At 38.2% G+C, this 19,140-nt stretch overlaps 1 protein-coding gene across 2 annotated transcripts in view; it reads right to left on the minus strand.

Annotated features, from left to right (window-relative positions):
- The window catches only part of orc4 (origin recognition complex, subunit 4), a 114,605-nt gene that overhangs the window by 34,892 nt on the left and 60,573 nt on the right, over nt 1–19,140 (minus strand). For both annotated transcript variants that reach the window (XM_073026162.1, XM_073026152.1), the window contains 3 exons: nt 9,033–9,108; nt 5,569–5,654; nt 2,676–2,724 (listed from right to left, as the gene is read on the minus strand). In XM_073026162.1, coding sequence (XP_072882263.1) covers nt 2,676–2,724; nt 5,569–5,654; nt 9,033–9,108 — 211 coding nt within the window. The remainder of the gene's footprint in view (nt 1–2,675; nt 2,725–5,568; nt 5,655–9,032; nt 9,109–19,140) is intronic.

Raw genomic sequence — 19,140 nt, forward strand, 5'->3', positions numbered from 1 at the left:
TCTTCCAATCTATACGACATCCTGGTCAATCTCTTACTTGTTAGTAACATGCCAACACTCGCAGAACTACAGATTTCAAGTTTTAAAAAATGCAGAAAAAGTTTCCAAAAATTAAAGTGAAGTAAAGCAACAGAGTAGAATTGGAATGGCAAGTTGCTGGTAATCTAGAGGAACACACACAAAATGATGGAGAAACTCAGAAGGCTAGGCAACATCCACAGTGAACCCTGTAGAATGTTCTCCATTTCTGAATAAATGTGACCAGATCTTCATGCATGTCCTAAAACTAGATAAACAGAATGCAATTAAATTTAAAAAACATTATACTTGTTCATTTATTTATTGAGAAAAATTATCTAATATCACATGTATTTGTTTAAAAAAGTATGTGAACTTCTGGGGTAATGCCTTTTATAAAAGCTACTTAGAGTCAGGTGTTACAATGAGATTGGAGGGGTGGATTGTAGAGGTACTCTGCCCGAAAAAAAGACACACAAAGTCAGCTTACTGACAGAACCTGCTCTTCTCAAGAAATATTTGTTTATGTGCACCATGCCTCAATCAAAACAATTTTCAGAGGACCTTAGAAGAATTGTTGAGATGTATCAATCTGGAAAAGGTTGTAAAAGCATTTCTAAAGACCTGAGCATTCATTGGTCCACAGTAAGAGAAACGGTCTACAGATGGAGGAAACTCAGTACTGTTGCCACTCCTTCTAGCTGTAGGTGTACTGCAAAGATCACACCAAGAGCACAACATGCAATGCTAAAGGAGGTGAAAAATAACCCGGGTAACTGCAGAAATCTCTAGAGCTTGATGAAGTCTCTGTTCATATGTCCTTTATAAGAAAAACACCGAACAAAAATGCCATTTAAGGAAGGACACCACGGATGAAGGCACTGCTCTCCAAAAGACAAAAAAAAACATTGTCACACGTCTCAAGTTTGAAAAAGGCCACCTGGATGTTCTACTATCCTTCTGGGGTGATGTTCTGTGGACAGGTGAGACAAAAGTTGAACTTTATGGCAGAAATACACATTGCTATGTTTGGAGGAAAAAGGACACTATGCCCCAATGCCAAAACCTCATCACAACTGTGAAGCATGATAGAAGGAGCATCGTGGTTTGGGGCTACTTTGCTGCCTCAGGGCCTGGACAGCTTGCAATAGAAACATAGAAAACCTACAGCACAATACAGGCCCTTCAGCCCACAAAGTTGTGCTGAACATGTCCCTACCTTGGAAATTACTAGGCTTATCTATAGCGCTCTATTTTACTAAGCTCCATGTACCTATCCAAAAGTCTCTTAAAAGACCCTATCGTATCCACCTCCACCATCATTGCTGGCAGCCCATTCCATGCACTCACCACTCCGAGTAGAAAACATACCCTTGACATCTCCTCTGTACCTACTCCCCAGCACCTTAAACTTGTGTCCTCTTGTGGCAACCATTTCAGCCCTGGGAAAAAGCCTCTGACTATCCACACGATCAATGCCTCTTATCATCTTATACAGCTCTATCAGGTCACCTCTCATCCTCCGTCGCTCCAAGAAGAAAAGGCTGAGTTCATTCAGCCTATTCTCATAAGGCATGCTCCCCAATCCTTGTAAATCTCCTCTGCACCCTTTCTATGGCTTCCACATCCTTCCTGTAGTGAGGCGACCAGAGGGAACAATAAATTCAAAACAGTATCAAGATATTTTACAGGCGAACATGAGGATAGCAGTCTGATAATAGATTAATAGAAGTTGGATAATGCAACAAGGCAATGATCCGAAAAACAAGAGTAAATAAACAACAAAATGGTTTAAAAAGACAACAATTTGTGTGTTGGAATGACCGAGCCAAAGTCCTCGGCCTAAGGAAATGTGGAAGGACGTGAAGCAAGCAATTCATGCAAGGAAGCCTACCAACATCCAGCAGTTTGGTAAGGAGGAATGGCCTACAATTCCTCCAAGCTGATGTGCAGGACTGACCAACGGTTACTGGAAACATTTGGTTGAAGTTATTGGGGTACAAAGGGATCACACCAGTTACTGAAAGCAAAGGTTCACATACTTTTCCCAACAAATACATGCAATATTGGATCATTTTTCTGAATAAATAAATGAACAAGTATAATGTTTTTGTGTTATTTATTTAATTGGGTTCTCTTTATCTAGTTATAGGACGTATGTGAAGTTCTGATCACATTTTATGACATATATATGTAGAAAGAGAGAGATTTCTACAGGGTTCACAAACTTTCTAGCACCTCTGTATGGAGGGTAATAAAATCCCTTCATCAGGACTGGAAAGAAATCTGGAAGAAGCCACTAGAATTGGAATTGGTTTATTATTTTCACATGTACTGAGATACAGTGAAATGCTTGTCTTGCATATAATTACACAGTATGAGATAGAACAAGGTAAAAGTAAATGAAAGTGTAACAGCTACAGAGAAAGTGCAGTGCAGGTAAACAATAAAGTGCAAGATCATAACAAGATAGATAGGGAGGTCAAGGGTCTATCTTATTGTACTGGGGAGCCATTTAATAATCTTTTAACACGGGGGTAGAAACAATAACAAGACAATCAAATCTGACCTATGTAGTTTAATGTAATTAAAAAACAATTATCTTAATCAAAAACTACCAAGTGATGAACATTAGTAGAACAACAAAAAGTCAGTACCTTTTTTCAAAGCTTCAAGAAGAAAAGAAAGATTTTCAGCAAAACTGCCCTGTAATTACAACATAAATATAGTCAAGTGAGTTTTATTCAATTGTCATGGACTCTGTGCAAATACTTTAAAAAAAGATTAGATTTCAATCAAATCCTCCAGATATTCTGCATGTTGAATAAGATGTTTTTGCAATTTATCTACTTGCCATTGCATCAATTCAGTATTAACAGCTCAAGTTAGCCTTTCATTACTGCTCCTAGGAAAGTATGTCTAGAACTTTCAGCATCAAAAACAGCAGCAATAGCTGAATGCAAAACAAATAAAAAGAATGAAAGGGATATTCAGCAGACGAGGCACATCTGAAACAGAGTTAAGGTTTAAGGTCACTGATCAGATATCATGAAAGAATCACAATTAGCCTGACATGTTACCTATGTTTCTTTCTCTAAAGATGCTTTTGAATTTCCTGTGAGCCCTTAGCAGTTTCTCTTTTATTTTGGTACTTGAAAAAGAAAATCGATTGTACTAATAATAATTTTCAATAACACTCTCCAATGTATTGTTTAATACTACAGTCATACTAAATGGGAAAGGCTCAGAAACATCTCACAACACAAAACTGGGCATCCATAAAGCACAGTAACAACAACAACAACAACAACAACACATCACCACATGAAGCAACCTTACTGCCCACCTGGGCATCTACCCTAGTTCAACAGAAGCAGAAGGACAAACTGGGCATAGCAGCAGGCATACTTAGTGCTAATCCATTCAAGCCTCAACAGGTCTTCTCAAGTTATACCTGAATAGTCCAATGGATTTCAGGATGATGATCATCAGGTTCATGTAGCTCTTCAGATACACAAGCGGTCCATATTTGGATGTAAATATTCTTTGGCAAGGCACATTAGGATGCAGATGAGAGCAATTTAGTCCTGTTTGACTTCTTTCCCCATTCTTCACCACAACATTCTACCACAGCATTAAGTCATTCGGCCTTGAATTGTTGTGTGCTTTGGTGGGGCACATAGCACCATGCTGAGCAGTTTGAGCCTTCCATACTGTATGCCCACAAGCAAATGAATCGCAGGTTTTATATAGTGACATGCATATATATTTTTAATAGATTTACTTTGAACTTTGATGAGTTTGAAAATTCACGGGCATCTTAATGCAATGACTTATCTATGTGATCTTATTTCTCAAGAAGTACACGTACTAAATAACAGCAATGCCATGCATAGACCGAGCTAAGATATCTCATGAAGAAATCAATTAAATCAGATCTCTGTATTCCTGCTATATCTATTCGTGATTGGTGAGGGACAAGCAATGAATGGAGGCACTAAAACCAATAACGGGTCCAATCATATTCAGGCAGAAGTGCCACAAGGCTCCCTCATTAGAAGCTGGTCATGGTACACATTAACTCCAGCCTCCCAGACAACCTTGACCCACAATGATTTGCCTAACGACGATTCAGGCCTATAGCAGATGCCATCTGCCAGGCCCTGAATTCACCTCCAAGCATCTGGACAATTAGATATTGTTTATTGAATACAGCTTCATTTCAATGCTATAATTCCAAACAAACTCATCTCCAAATTGCTAGATCTGGGATTCAACACCTCCCTTTGCAACTGGATCCTCCACTTGCTGACCAACAGTCCGCAATCAGTGAGGAGAGGCAGCAGTACCTCCAGCACAATTATTCTCAACACTGGTGCTTGATGAGGAAGCATCCTCAACCTCCTACTCTACTCTATGTACACTCATGTCTCAATACCCTACTCTACTCCATGTACACTTATCACTGCCATGACCAGTTTCTGCTCTAATACCATCTTCAGATAACGCCATTGTAGACCATTTCTCAAATAACAAGTCAGAGGAGGGGAAAGAGCTAGAGAACAAAGTGAAATGGTGTCCATGTCATCTCCTAAACTCCCAAGAACATAGGCTTGATTAACACATGTCTGTTCGTACATTGGTCTTGCCATCCTAGGAAATACTCCCTTCAGAAAAGGAGATCATGAGCTACAAGACAGCTGCAAAATTCCAAGGAGAAGGTCTCGTTGGACCCCGGGCAGAAGAATATACAAATCTCATATTACCTTCTCTTTTTCCAACCTGTCACCTTTTAAATAATAATCTGTCTTTCGAACCAAAGTGAATAACCTCCTGTGTACCTATGTCAAATGCATCATTTGTCATTCATTTACTCACTCATACAACATGCCTACATCAAATTGCATCCTCTATCTTAGTTCACAACCACACTCACAGTCCTAGCCTATCCACAATAACTATGTGTTAGCTGCAAGTTTGGAGAGCTTACCGAGTTTCATTTCCCTCAAATAAATCTTTGATATGCATGTTAGGAATAGCTAGAGCCCAGCAAATGATCATTGTGCTACTCATTAGTTACCACCTCCCGTCTGGAAAGAGACCAGTTTATTCCTACTCTGCTTCCTGCCTGTCAACCAACTGTCAATCATCTCAGTATTTAACCTCAAAACACATCATCTCCATCATCAATGTCCTGGAACTTGCTCCCATAATGCTGTGGAAATAACTCCAGTAAAAGGATTGTTGCATTTAGGGATGTATATCAAAAATGTATAAATGTAATTATTTGACATTTGTGATTTTACACATGTGCACTGTGAGTTCCAATATGTGGAGGAAGTATCACATATGGATGCTTCTGCAATTTTTAAATTAAAAATTGATGATAAAGAACAGACCAGGTCTACAGTCAAATTGACTTACAGGACTTAACTCATACTGAAAGGAACATTGCTTTTAAGACTTTAATTCCAATTGAAAATGCTATTGTAATATTAGGTACAAAAACACGCACAACGTCACAATTGAACTATCAAATAAAAAACTCACAAAAACTTTATCTCCAACAACATTCTCAAGCTGAAGCTGCCTTGTGATTTCTTTCAGTGCAACCTTGTCGTCTGTTTGTAATAACCCTAAAATGGAAAAAAAAACTTGATTACAATAGTTTTATTGCTTCAACAGTTGGACAAAAATAAAGCTATTTCCCCAAAGAAAATATTTCCGATTTTATTATGATATGGATGGCTACTTGGCGCATTAAAACAGAGCATTCCTGTCAATCCTGTTCAACTATTTATTTCATTGTAACTCTCACATATTGAGGGAATGGGGGAGGAAGAGTGGCGGGGGAGAGAGGGAGTGAGAGGGGGAGGGAGGGAGGGAGTAGAGGAGGGTGTGAGGGAGTAGGGGAGAGAGGGAGTAGGGGAGTGTGAGTAGGGGAGGGCAGATGTAAAACAGAGTGCCAAACAAATTCTCCTAAGATCCCTTGATAGTCAAAGCACCACATTTAATTCTGAAGAGACTAATTTTGCTGATGATCAAAAGAAAAAACACAAAAGATGATTAACAGCCAAGTTTGCTTTTTGAAAGCTTTGTGAAAAATAATATAAAAATGAAAACAGAAATGAAATTAGTTGAAGACAACAAAATGGACACACCTATTTAACAATAGAAAGCTATCGTTCTTTTAAACATAGTAAATATTTTCAATTCAACCTATTCTTCTTGATACTGTATTATTAACTGGAAATAAAAAGTGGAAATCATATGATGGTGTAATTAGACATTCACAAAAAATCTTCAAGAGAGAACAGCATGAAAAAATTGATGAATAAAGTGGGGTATAGTGGAATGCAATAGAATGGTAATTGTAGTCAAAAAGTGGACATCAATTACAATTTATTGTGCTGCAGGAATAAAGTAATGGAAGAAAAATATGATTTATCCATTCATGTTCCTGATACATTTTAATTAATTTGGAATTCTGTCAGTCCAATTTTAAATCTAGCTAGGGAGAAAATTCTAGAGAAAATTGTGATGGTCTAACCAAACAACTTCATGAAATTGGCACCTGCATTAATCAGGATCAACTTCCATGCAATTTGAAAACTTGGCATGTGGTTTATAAACAAAGATTATTTACTTAATTAAACACTGTGGTAAACCAAATACTATGTCCTTGTACTGTCAGTTCAGTACTTCTTCCCCATGTGGAAAGTTCACTACTTCAGAATTTATCACAGATCCCTAGCTGAGTTTATCCATCATCTTTTTAAAAAAATGCTGAATGCCTATGAAATGCCTTTGACTGATGAAGTAAAACATTGTCAAAGATTCTTCCCACAGTCCACAAAATAGTGATGTTCTAGCAATGTATTAATGCTTTGATAACCAAGACCATCTCTTGCAAATGTAGATGTACTACTATATATATGATATTTATGAGATAATTAACTTAACTTGATAATTAAAGTAATTATTCTGCTATTACCTATGTGTATTTTGAGCCATCTTTTGAACACAGGCACCAAGGGAAGTTGTACCCAATCTCCTTGAACCTCACTAGAGTCTGGCTCATCGCAACAGTCCTGAGCTCACAAATTCCTCCCAAAGGCTCAATATTAGACTATCACTGGTCCCTAGGGTATTATTTGCTTAATGCACTTTCAGTTCATATGAACAGATATCAGCTACATAACAAATAAATCAATATTGCTTGGTTTAGCTCTGCTTCAGGTAAGATCATACGTTTTAACTTGTTTAGTAAACACAAATAAATATTCCAGCTATCTAGCCGATTCATCACAAATTGAATAAACTTAAATCAATTTTTTAAATCTTCTCCGACTCACTGATTGTGAGTCAGTAAATTTTTGACATCGCATATAACCATTGCTGTAATATTTTCCAAATTCCCCTTTGCTCCCACTTTCAGTACGTTATATTTTTGTTTATCCATCCCAGGGAACCTTTCCCTGCCAGAATCGCAGGAAGTTGAATTTGAATTTTAAAAGTATTAAATTAACTTGAGACATACTTTATTTAAGTTTAGGCTTGTGTTCTAGATGGTTAAACTGGAACTTGGTAGGTTATAAAGATGGTTCTTTATAAACTACCAAGTTCCAGCCTCAAATTAAGAAAAAGATATGCTGGTAACAGTCAGGTCAAATAACGAAGGATAACATAGGGTCTCTGAATTGAACCAGTAACTCTTTTTCTCTCCACAAATGCTGTCTGAACTGACTAGTTGCATCACTTTCTGACTGTTTTTCAGATTTCCAGCATCTGTATGACTTTGGTACTACTCTGAAAGCTGACATAGTCCTGATTGTTTCCTTCTGTTTTAAGGAAGTTTGAGAAACGTCACATATGATCCTATGGCGCAAGACAGACAGCTATATTAAACCTGATTCTGATTCACAAGCACACGGGTAGAACGTTTCTATTGGGGATAAAAAAAAGTAGAGGGTAATGTTAAGTATAGCTTGTAGGTTTGTGATTCTCAGTTTATGTTGCAGTACCATGGTAAAATTAGATAGAAATTATTTAACTTTTTAATTCAAAGTTGCTTCTCCTGAACTGCAGCTGGGAAGCAATAGAGACAATAAAAAATAGAACACAGAACACGATAGCATGGAACAGGCCATTTGCCTACAATGTTGTGTTAATCTGGATGCCAATTTATGCTAAATATCCTCTATCTGTGTATCATCCATATCCCTCCATTTCCTTAAACACTTATATGTCTATTCTTAAATCCACCAAACTGCGTGTTTCAACTACTACCCTATTCCAGGTACCTACCCACTCTCGAAGTAACAAAGGAGATTTATCAGATAACATCTTTTTCTCTTCCTCACTCCTTGCCTTCAATCCTTTCAAATAGAGACTGAAAAGTTTTTTTACTTATAAATAAGCTTCAGCAGTAATTTGTCATTTGCAGCACGAGAGGCCACCATTTTAAAGAGCTTGGAAGTAGGTACAGAGGAGATGTCAGGGGTAAGTTGTTTTTTTTTTTTACACAGAGAGTGGTGAGTGCGTGGAATGGGCTGCCGGAAGCGGTGGTGGAGGTGGAAATGATAGGGTCTTATAAGGGACTCCTGGATGGATATATGGACCTTAGAAAAATAGATGGCTATGGGTAAGCCGTGGTAGTTCTAAGGTAAGGACATGTTTGGCACAGCTTTGTGAGCCGGGGCCAGGCAGCATCTATAGAGAAGAGTAAACAGTTGATATTTCGGGCCAAGACCCTACATCAGGGCCAATCTGTTTATTTTCCATTTCAATGTAAAAAAAAAGTAGTATCTACTGCAGACACCAGTCTGACAATGCTAATTTTATGTATTTGCATCAACCCGAAATTACTTCAATCATTTCAGATCTCACTATTTACTCTTAAATTTCAATTTTTTTTTCAATCCGATAAAAAAAAGAGCTTCACTCTATACAAAGCCCCGTTACAGATCTATAGGTTAAAAATATATTGCAGCCTGTTGGAAAATGTTACTCACCATTTAAGTGAACTTGCAGAAGGTTTTCCTCAATTTGCTTTCTTTCCTTCAGTTCATTTAACACACTCTTCAGCAGCTGAAAAAAATAAAATAGACAATAGACAATAGGTGCTGAAGTAGACCATTCGGCCCTTTGAGCCTGTACCACCATTCTGAGATCATGGCTGATCATCTACTATCAATACCTGGTTCCTGCCTTGTCCCCATATCCCTTGTTTCCCCTATCCATAAGATACCTATCTAGCTCCTTCTTGAAAGCATCCAGAGAATTGGCTTCCACTGCCTTCTGAGGCAGTGCATTCCACACCCCCACAACTCTCTGGGAGAAGAAGATTTTCCTTAACTCTGTCCTAAATGACCTACCCCTTATTCTTAAACCATACCCTCTGGTACTGGACTCTCCCAGCATCTGGAACATATTTCCTGCCTCTATCTTGTCCAATTCCTTAATAATCTTATATGTTGCAATCAGATCCCCTCTCAATCTCCTTAATTCCAGCGTGTACAAGCCCAGTCTCTCTAACCTCTCTGCGTAAGACAGTCCGGACATCCCAGGAATTAACCTCGTGAATCTACGCTGCACTTCCTCTACAGCCAGGATGTCCTTCCTTAACCCTGGAGAACAAAACTGTATACAATACTCCAGGTATGGTCTCACCAGGGCCCTGTACAAATGCAAAAGGATTTCCTTGCTCTTGTACTCAATTCCCTTTGTAATAAAGGCCAACATTCCATTAGCCTTCTTCACTGCCTGCTGCACTTGCTCATTCACCTTCAGTGACTGATGAACAAGGACTCCTAGATCTCTTTGTATTTCTCCCTTACCTAACTCTACACCGTTCAGATAATAATCTGCCTTCCTGTTCTTACTCCCAAAGTGGATAACCTCACACTTATTCACATTAAATGTCATCTGCCAAGTATCTGCCCACTCACCCAGCCTATCCAAGTCACCCTGAATTCTCCTAACATCCTCATCACATGTCACACTGCCACCCAACTTAGTATCATCAGCAAACTTGCTGATGTTATTCTCAATGCCTTCATCTAAATCGTTGATGTAAATTGTAAACAGCTGTGGTCCCAATACCGAGCCCTGTGGCACCCCACTAGTCACCACCTGCCATTCCGAGAAACACCCATTCACCGCTACCCTTTGTTTTCTATCTGCCAACCAGTTTTCTATCCATGTCAATATCTTCCCCCCAATGCCATGAGCTCTGATTTTACCCACCAATCTCCTATGTGGGACCTTATCAAATGCCTTCTGAAAATCGAGGTACACTACATCCACTGGATCTCCCTTGTCTAACTTCCTGGTTACATCCTCGAAAAACTCCAATAGATTAGTCAAGCATGATTTGCCCTTGGTAAATCCATGCTGGCTCGGCTCAATCCTATCACTGCTATCTAGATATGCCACTATTTCATCTTTAATAATGGAATCTAGCATCTTCCCCACTACTGATGTTAGGCTGACATTTCTCTGTTTTCTCCCTCCCTCCTTTCTTAAAAGGTGGGATAACATTAGCCATTCTCCAATCCTCAGGAACTGATCCTGAATCTACGGAACATTGGAAAATGATTACCTATGCATCCGCAATTTCCAGAGCCACCTCCTTTCGTACCCTAGGATGCAGACCATCTGGACCTGGGGATTTGTCAGCCTTCAGTCCCATCAGTCTACTCATCACCGTTTCCTTCCTAATGTCAATCTGTTTCATTTCCTCTGTTACCCTATGTCCTTGGCCCATCCATACATCTGGGAGATTGCTTGTGTCTTCCCTAGTGAAGACAGATCTAAAGCACTTATTAAATTCTTCTGCCATTTCTCTGTTTCCCATAACAATGTCACCCAATTCATTCTTCAAGGGCCCAACATTGTTCTTAACTATCTTCTTTCTCTTCACATACCTAAAATAGCTTTTGCTATCCTCCTTTATATTCCTGGCTAGCTTGCGTTCGTACCTCATTTTTTCTCCCCGTATTGCCTTTTTAGTTAAGTTCTGTTGTTCCTTAAAAATTTCCCAATCACCTGTCTTCCCACTCACCTTAGCTCTGTCATACTTTTTTTTTAATGCTATGCAATCTCTGACTTCCTTTGTCAACCACTGTGGCCCCTTTCCCCCCTTTGAATCCTTCCTTCTCCAGGGGATGAACTGATTTTAATAAAATAAATAAAATAAAATAAAAAAATAAAATAAGGGTTCAACACCTCAAAGCGAAAGCACCTTTTTTGACATTAACTTCCAGAGATACAAGATGAAAAACTTATAGCATTGCAGCAGACATGGAAAAAAAGAGAAATAACTTGCATCTATTTGAACCAGTGGAGCATGGACAAAGATTCATCAAGTTTCTGGCCTTGGAGCCTCAGTTTTTGGAATGGCTAGCATCAGTTGGGGCTGGTCAAGGGAAGATGTTATGTGTCAGAAAATGATGCTGGAAATCCTTCTGTAGATGACAGTTTATTTGAGAGGGCAAACGTGAAAGGGAATAAGCAAGTCAGTCTGGAGATAATATGGAGAGGAACAGAATCATAATTGAACACAGATGGTCAGGAAACTCTTGAGGTAGACACATGAACAGCATCAGCAGGTAATCAGAAATCATGACACTGGATTCTGTTGTATTCAGTAATTTACTGACTGCACCAGCATAACTATTCAGTGAAGGCACCTTCTTCCTTTTCCTCTTTCCACTCCCCTAGCTTCATCAATTGCAATAGCCACACAAACCCTTCTAAAAGAAATACATCCCAAAAAATTTCCTCAAAAAGATTCTTTATTAATCAGATCACAAAAGTATCATGCATTTGTACCAAAATATCCTCAGGCACTTCAGAAACATTTTGCTGGCATGAAAGACTGCCAATCATGCACTCATAATGAGCACATCAACCAAATATTACAAGAACTCATCTCTCACCTGAATGCGGTACAGAGTCATTAACATTGAATTATAAAGTACTCAGGAACAGAGAACCCCCTCTGTCACATGGTGCTAACATGGCTACAGACAGACAAGATCTAGAGATTATGGAAGATGACTAATCCCCTCATATTCCCTTCTTTATTTTTCATAATTTACAGACTACATACACTATAAGCATGTAATTGTTGATTTTACTTTCACTACTATTAACTGAATGTTCAACATGTGGAAAAATGCTATTATGTAAAGAATGCAGCAAGGTCAGAAAATGTGTACTCAAAGAAGCTAACTCCAACAATAAAAAAGGAGGAAGAGATTCTACACAAGATCTGGAACACGGGTCTTAAGTGTGGAACATATGTGAAAATGCCCACAATGGAAAGCCGAAGGGCATGTGCAAGAAGCTGTGTTGACATCTGCTCTAGGTGGTCTAAAAGCTTGAGTACAAAGGCAAGAAGTCAATGAAAGTCTGGCTTCAACCTTATACAGCACTCTGCACAGTCCTTGGAGTCTACTCTTTCCAGCAAAATGGCAAAACCCAATCCTTTTCATCAATACTATGTCTAGTGATCACAAATTGCATGTGCAGTAATGGAAGAACACACGTCAACAATCAAGAGTCATATGCTTTATTTTTTACTTATTCATAATGGGATGTTATTGTCATAGCTTATGACCACATTACAGTTCATATTCCTTCAGGTTGAACATGGAGTGTTGAAAAAGCTTCTGATTTTGGGCAACATTGAATTTTCCCAATCCCAGAAAAAACATGTTCCACAAGTTAATTTGAAAATTCAATCCTAATTTCAACATTCAAACATTAATAAGTATAATGTCTCTCCACAGCAAAATAACCTTGAGTTTAAAAAAAATAATTTAGATGATGGAAATCTGAAATAAAAACAGAAAATGTTGGACACACTCAACAGGTCAGACACCATATATGGAAACTAAAGTAATGTTATTGGTCCAGAATCCTTCATCTTACCAAAGGGCTCATTTAAACTTCAGTCAAAATCTTCAAAACAGAGTTAACATTTCAGCTCAATGTCCTTTTCACTACAAGAAGAACATAATTGAAAATACTGCATGCATCTGTTGTTGCAGCAAATGGGGAAACAAGTAGTTCAAAGCATGCATTACTATCAGAGTATGTATACTTTATACAGTCTTGAGATTTGTCTCCTTACAGGCAGCCACAAACCAAAGAACCCTTTAAAACAAGACAGTTGAACACCCAATGTGCAGAGAGGAAAAAAAACTCTGCAATAGTCAGCAGAATGTATACAAAAGCATGGAAACCGGGAGACAAGAATGAAGCAATAATAAAAATATCATAGCACAAAACAATGTTCTCTCTTTATAATGCATCTTGATCCATAGAGCATTTCTGGATAACTTGGACATTTAACATCCTAACCTATTCTGAGCCAAAGTCAGGTTACATAGATTTCTTATCTTAACTTGTCCTGTTGTCCCTCTTTGTTCCATTAAAATGAAGTGGGTCTTAATAATCGGGCTATTTAAAGAGTAATCTCCATTTTAAATCCTGGCTCATGGACAAGTATGGAAATGTTGTGACTGCATTAAAGCAACTCGGACTTAAGTTTTGCTGAATTTTTCAGTACTGCCACTAGAAGCCTCAATCCAACTCCCAGCACCTCAGGAATTTAAAATCTAGAATTTTAGCAGAACTTTCCCACTTTGCATTCCGCTGTAAGCAGTGCAGTATTCTACGTGCTTAGTAAATTGCTTTAGTAGTAATCAGCCATGTCAAATACAATTTACTAATATTCCTAAATTTTGTCCAACTTGATTCTTACTCAACCAATGATACAACAGTTTTTCAGTTAAACATAACTTTATCTTTATTTGTTCACACAACTGAACAGTTATGTTCAATACAAAGTCTAAATCCTTGGCTGCTTCCTCATTTTAATTCAACTGTGTTTCGTCTGGCTCCCCACCCCCCCCCCCCCCAGACATTTTGGATTGTTGAACAGCTGAGCAGTCTGCTCTGAATCCAGTGTAGCAATATGTACTATATATAGTGGACACACCGGGACCAATACATTTTGGCCCAATTAACCAGCTGCTTCTATTAGCTGAAGTTCCATGGAAATAGTTAGAAAGGTATGAAAAATATAAACTGAGTAACTAATGATTTATTTAAATCATTATTATATATCATCATTATTGTATATTAGATCCTAATAGTTATTGGAGGAATTCATCCAGTGTACGCTGTCATGTTCCTTTGATTGAATGTAAATGAACAAAATCAGCACAGACACCCAGTGCAAACAATAGACTACAGTCATACAATGGTAGTTGATTGCATCTACTAAATCTTGTAATATTCCAGATGACTGTCGATACCTTCAAATTCTTTGTAGTTCCTAACATGCTTAAATAGTAAGATCATTGCATTTTCACTCCTGGCTGTTTCTGGCGTCTCCAAGCCTGAGCAAACAGTTCTGACTGCTTATTTCTTGCCATCAGCACCAAAAATCACTGCGTTTTGAACACACTCACAACTACGTTATTTTAAAACTGCTCGCTGGAAGCACGGAGTACTGTCTAATGGCCACATAAATGCATGCAACTGACGCTAGTAAAAAACTGCTTGGCAACAGTCTCCTGTCCCAATAAAGAGGCATAGAGTCCCAAATAAATTAAGAGAATCTCAGCTATTTTCTTGATTCGCTTTTGTTTTAAGAGCTGTCCCGAATAAATAGCTGCACTGATTAACCAATGGCCCAACTAGCCAGAATCCACTGTATTCAAAACGTTACTGGTTCGAATAATATCTATGACAACATAGGTAGTGCATTTCTCCAGCTCAACATGATTCCCTTATCAAGTACTGGCCAAAAGATAAAAATAATTAAGGCTGTTGAGCAATTTAAAAACAGTAATTATAATGTAATCACACTGTTAATTGCCCATTAACCATTCTGGAGCAACCCACTCTTTGCGTAGGTTGTAATGTGATGCTTTGTGGGTTATTAGGTTTAATCATTTGTTTGCAAACACTGGAACTGGCTTTATCCCAAATCCTTTCCTGGGCTTTTGTTAACAAAAAAATGGATCCCCTTGTCTGGGACTGGATAGTTGGCAATGATGATACTGGTGGTAGCAGTGGTGACTGGCAAGTTTTAAAAAAAATACTGTTCTTATTATTGAACATGGACAGTTTAGAATCACAAGATATCCTTAGTTAAAATAGCTTGTAAGAATGGAGTTGAGGATCAAGAAGCCTCTTGCTATAACCAGATCACAGATTCAGAATAAAACAAATTCTAAAACAATTTCCTTATTTTAGTTTTAAAAAACAGTATGTCTTAATTTTTTTTCCCAAATACCCATGCTCAGTAACTGCAATTTATCAGACTCCATGAGAACCCATGGGGTATAGAACATAGAAAATAAAACAGTACTGTACAGCGCAGGCTGTTTGGCCCAATGATGTTGTGCCGACCTTTTAATCTACTCCAAGACCTGTCTAGACCTTCCCTCTCACATAGCTCTCCAGTTTTATTTTATCTAAGTGCCTATCTATGTCTCTTAAATATCCATAATATATCACCTCTGGCAGTGTGTTCTATGCACTTACCAACTGCTGTGTAAAAAACCAACCTCTAACATTCCCTATACTTTCCTCAAATCACCTTAAGAATGTTTCCCATTTCCACTCTAGAAAAAGGTACCGGTATCCACTTTAACACACACAAAATGCTGGTAGAACACAGCAGGCTAGGCAGCATCTATAGGGAGAAGCAATGTTGACGATTCAGGCCGAGACCCTTTATCTGTGCTTCTGCACCTTCTCTAATGCTTCCACATCCTTCCCATAGCAACGGAAACCAAAACTGAACACAATACTCCAGTGTGGCTATCTATGGGGAAGACTAATCTCAGAGTTGTATACTATGTACATACATTAATAATAGATGTACTTTTAATCTTTGGACTTGTTCAGAAATTGAGGGGTCTATAGATCTGGACCCTAAGATCCCTCTGTACCTCTAAATTGCTAAAAATCCAGTAATTAACCTTGTGCCCTCCTTCAATTTTGTCCTTCCAAACTGTATCACTTTTCCCGATTGAAACCGATTAGCCACTTCTCAGCCCAGCTACAGTTACTAGAAAAAGTTTATGAACCCTTTGCAATTACCTAGTTTTATGCATTAATTAGTAATAAAATGTGGTCTGATCTTCATTTAATTCACTATAATAGACAGGCACAATCTGCCTAAACTAATAACACAAAACCAATTTACTTTTCATGTATTTTTTGAACATATTGCTCAGTCATTCACAGTCCAGGCTGGAAAACATATGTGAACCCTTGTATTTAATAATTGGTAGAACCTTCTTTATCAGCAGTAACCTCCACCAAACATTGCCTGTAGCTGCTGATCAGACTTGCACAACAGCAATAAGGAATACAAAACTGTTTCAGTTCATCAATATTTCTGGAATACCTTGCATGAACAACCCTCTTCAGGTCATGCCACAGTATCTCAGTTGTGTTAGGGTCTGGACTCTGACTTGGCCCTTAAAAAACACAAGTTTTCTTCTTTTTAAACCATTCTGTTGTTGATTTACTCTTGTCTTTTTGATCATTGCATCATCCAACTTCTATTAAGCTTCAGGTGACAGACCACTATCTTGACATTCTCCTGTAAAATACCTTGGTATAATTTTGAATACATTGTTCCCTCAACAATTGGAAACTGTCCAGGCCCTGACACAGCAAAGCAGCCCCAAACCATGATGCTCCTTCCATCATACTTCACAGTTGCAATGGGGTTTTCGTGTTGATGGGCAGTGCCCTTTATTCTCCAAACATAGTAGTGTGCATTTCTGCCCAAAAGTTCAACTTTTGTCTCATCTGTCCACAGAACATTGACCCAGAAGTATTGTGTAACATCCAGGTGGTCTTTTGCAAACTTGAGATGTGCAGCAATGTTTTTTTTTTAGAGCAGTGGTTTTCTCCTTGGTGTCCTTCCATGAACACCGTTCTTGTTCAGTGTTTTTCTTATAGGGGATACATGAACAGAAACTTCAGTATTTTTGAGAGATTTCTGCAGGTCTTTTACTATTACCTTTGTGTTCTTTTTCATCCCCTTCAGCAACGCACATTGTACTCTTTGTGTGAGCTTTACTGGACACCCACTCCTAGGGAGAGTAGAAACAATACTGAATTTCCTCCATTTGTAGACATTTTCTCTTACTGTGGACTGATGAACACTCAGGTCTTTAGAAATACGTTTGTAGTCTTTTCCAGATTCATGTATCTCTGCAATTCTTCTTCCTCTGAGGTCCTCAGAAATATGTTTTGATTGAGGCATGGAGCACATAAACAGATCTTACTTGAGAAGAGCAGACTCTGTCAGTAACCTGACTTTGTGCGTCTCTTTTTTTAAACAGGGCAGGGCACCTCTACACCCCACACATCCAATCTCATTTCATTGATTGGAATCCTGACTCCAAATAGCTTTAGTAGAAGACATTACACCGGAGATTCAGATACTTTTTTGAACCTGGACTGAGATTGTTTAAATGGTGTACTCAGTATTGACAAGAAGCAAAAGATTCACAAACCTTTTCTTTTAACTCTATGCACTCTTTCACTGTCCCGTTGTAACCCACAACATCCACTATCCAATCTTCTGTCATCTGCAAACTTACCAAACCACCTTTCCACTTCGTCATCTAAGCTAATTATAAAACTCATAAAGAGCAAGGGTCACAGAAGAGATCCTGTAGAACACCAGTAGTCATGAAGCCCCAGGCAGAATGCACTCCATCTACTACCACCCACTGCTTTCTGTGAGTCAAACAATTCCGATTCCACGCAGCCAGATGGATTCCAAGTCTCCTAAATTTCTTAAGGAACCTGCCTGGGAGAAACTTGTCGAATGCCTTAATAAAATCCATAATCCCCCACCATCCAGGTCATGCTGTCTTCTCGCCTGCTGCTGTCAGAAAGGAGGCAAAGGAGTCTCAAGACCCACACCACCAGGTTCAGGAAGAGTTATTACCCCTCAACCATCAGGCTCTTGAACCAGATGGGATAACTACACCCCAACACTGAACTGAACACAACTCGACTCACTTTCAAGGACTCTTCATCTCATGTTCTTGGTATTTATTGCTTATTTATTATTAATATTTTTCTTTTCATATTTTCAGAGTTGCCTTTTGCATGTTGGTTGTTTGTCCATCTGTTGTAAATAGTTGTTCATTGATTCTATTGTGTTTCTTTGTATTCTTCTTTGCCCACAAGAAAATTGTGACATACTGTATATGTACTTCAATAAAAAACTATTTTGAACTTTTAAAGTATACACCACATTTGCCAGTCTACCTTCATTAATTTGTTTTGTCACTTCCTTGGAAAAATCAATCAGGTTTATGAGGCTGTGATGGTATTGGATTCACTGACTGCAAAGGCCTAAACCCAAAATGATATTTTAAACTCTATCACATATACTGTAGGTATTTACGGGTACCCTCACTGAAGGGAGGTTTTTCTGTATCCGCTACTCTTCAGGGACTAGCTTGCTTTCCAGTCTAGTCTCTGTGGCAAGATCTAGCTGTCTATACCCATTGCTTGATTGGTGGGTCCCCCCTTCCTACCAAGGAGGAGATATTCTAGTTAATGAAGTAGTTTATTTTATTTTTATAATACACATTTAAATTTAGACAAATTGTTCTTAACACACATTTAACACAAAAAAATTCTGATTTTTAAAAGATTTCTGAATTACAAAGGATTTCCAAACGCAGGTACAATTTTTGCATACTAAAAGAACATACCAACAATTTGCATACAAATGAGTATTCTTTGCAGAAACCAAATGTTGAGGAATGAATTCTATTTCTTCTTTCTGTCACCCCGTCTTTGTCATTCTCCTCATTCCTAATAATTCCCACTGCTTTTTAATATTTATACTGTTTTGCTACCAATTGATATTATTTGCATGTAATGTTTCTCAGGTACCTTTGCTGTGAGAAAGTAATTCATCCAGATGGTCTAAAAACTTCTGGAGACAGAAATCACAGACTTAAAAAAATAATGCTGTGAGGGCTGAAACTCTGAGTACACAAACATAACAACCATTAATAGATCAGCTACAATTCTGACCATGTTTGATGTGTT

This window comes from Hemitrygon akajei, chromosome 2 (assembly GCF_048418815.1).
Source record: "Hemitrygon akajei chromosome 2, sHemAka1.3, whole genome shotgun sequence".
In the NCBI taxonomy this organism is placed as follows: Eukaryota; Metazoa; Chordata; class Chondrichthyes; order Myliobatiformes; family Dasyatidae; genus Hemitrygon; species Hemitrygon akajei.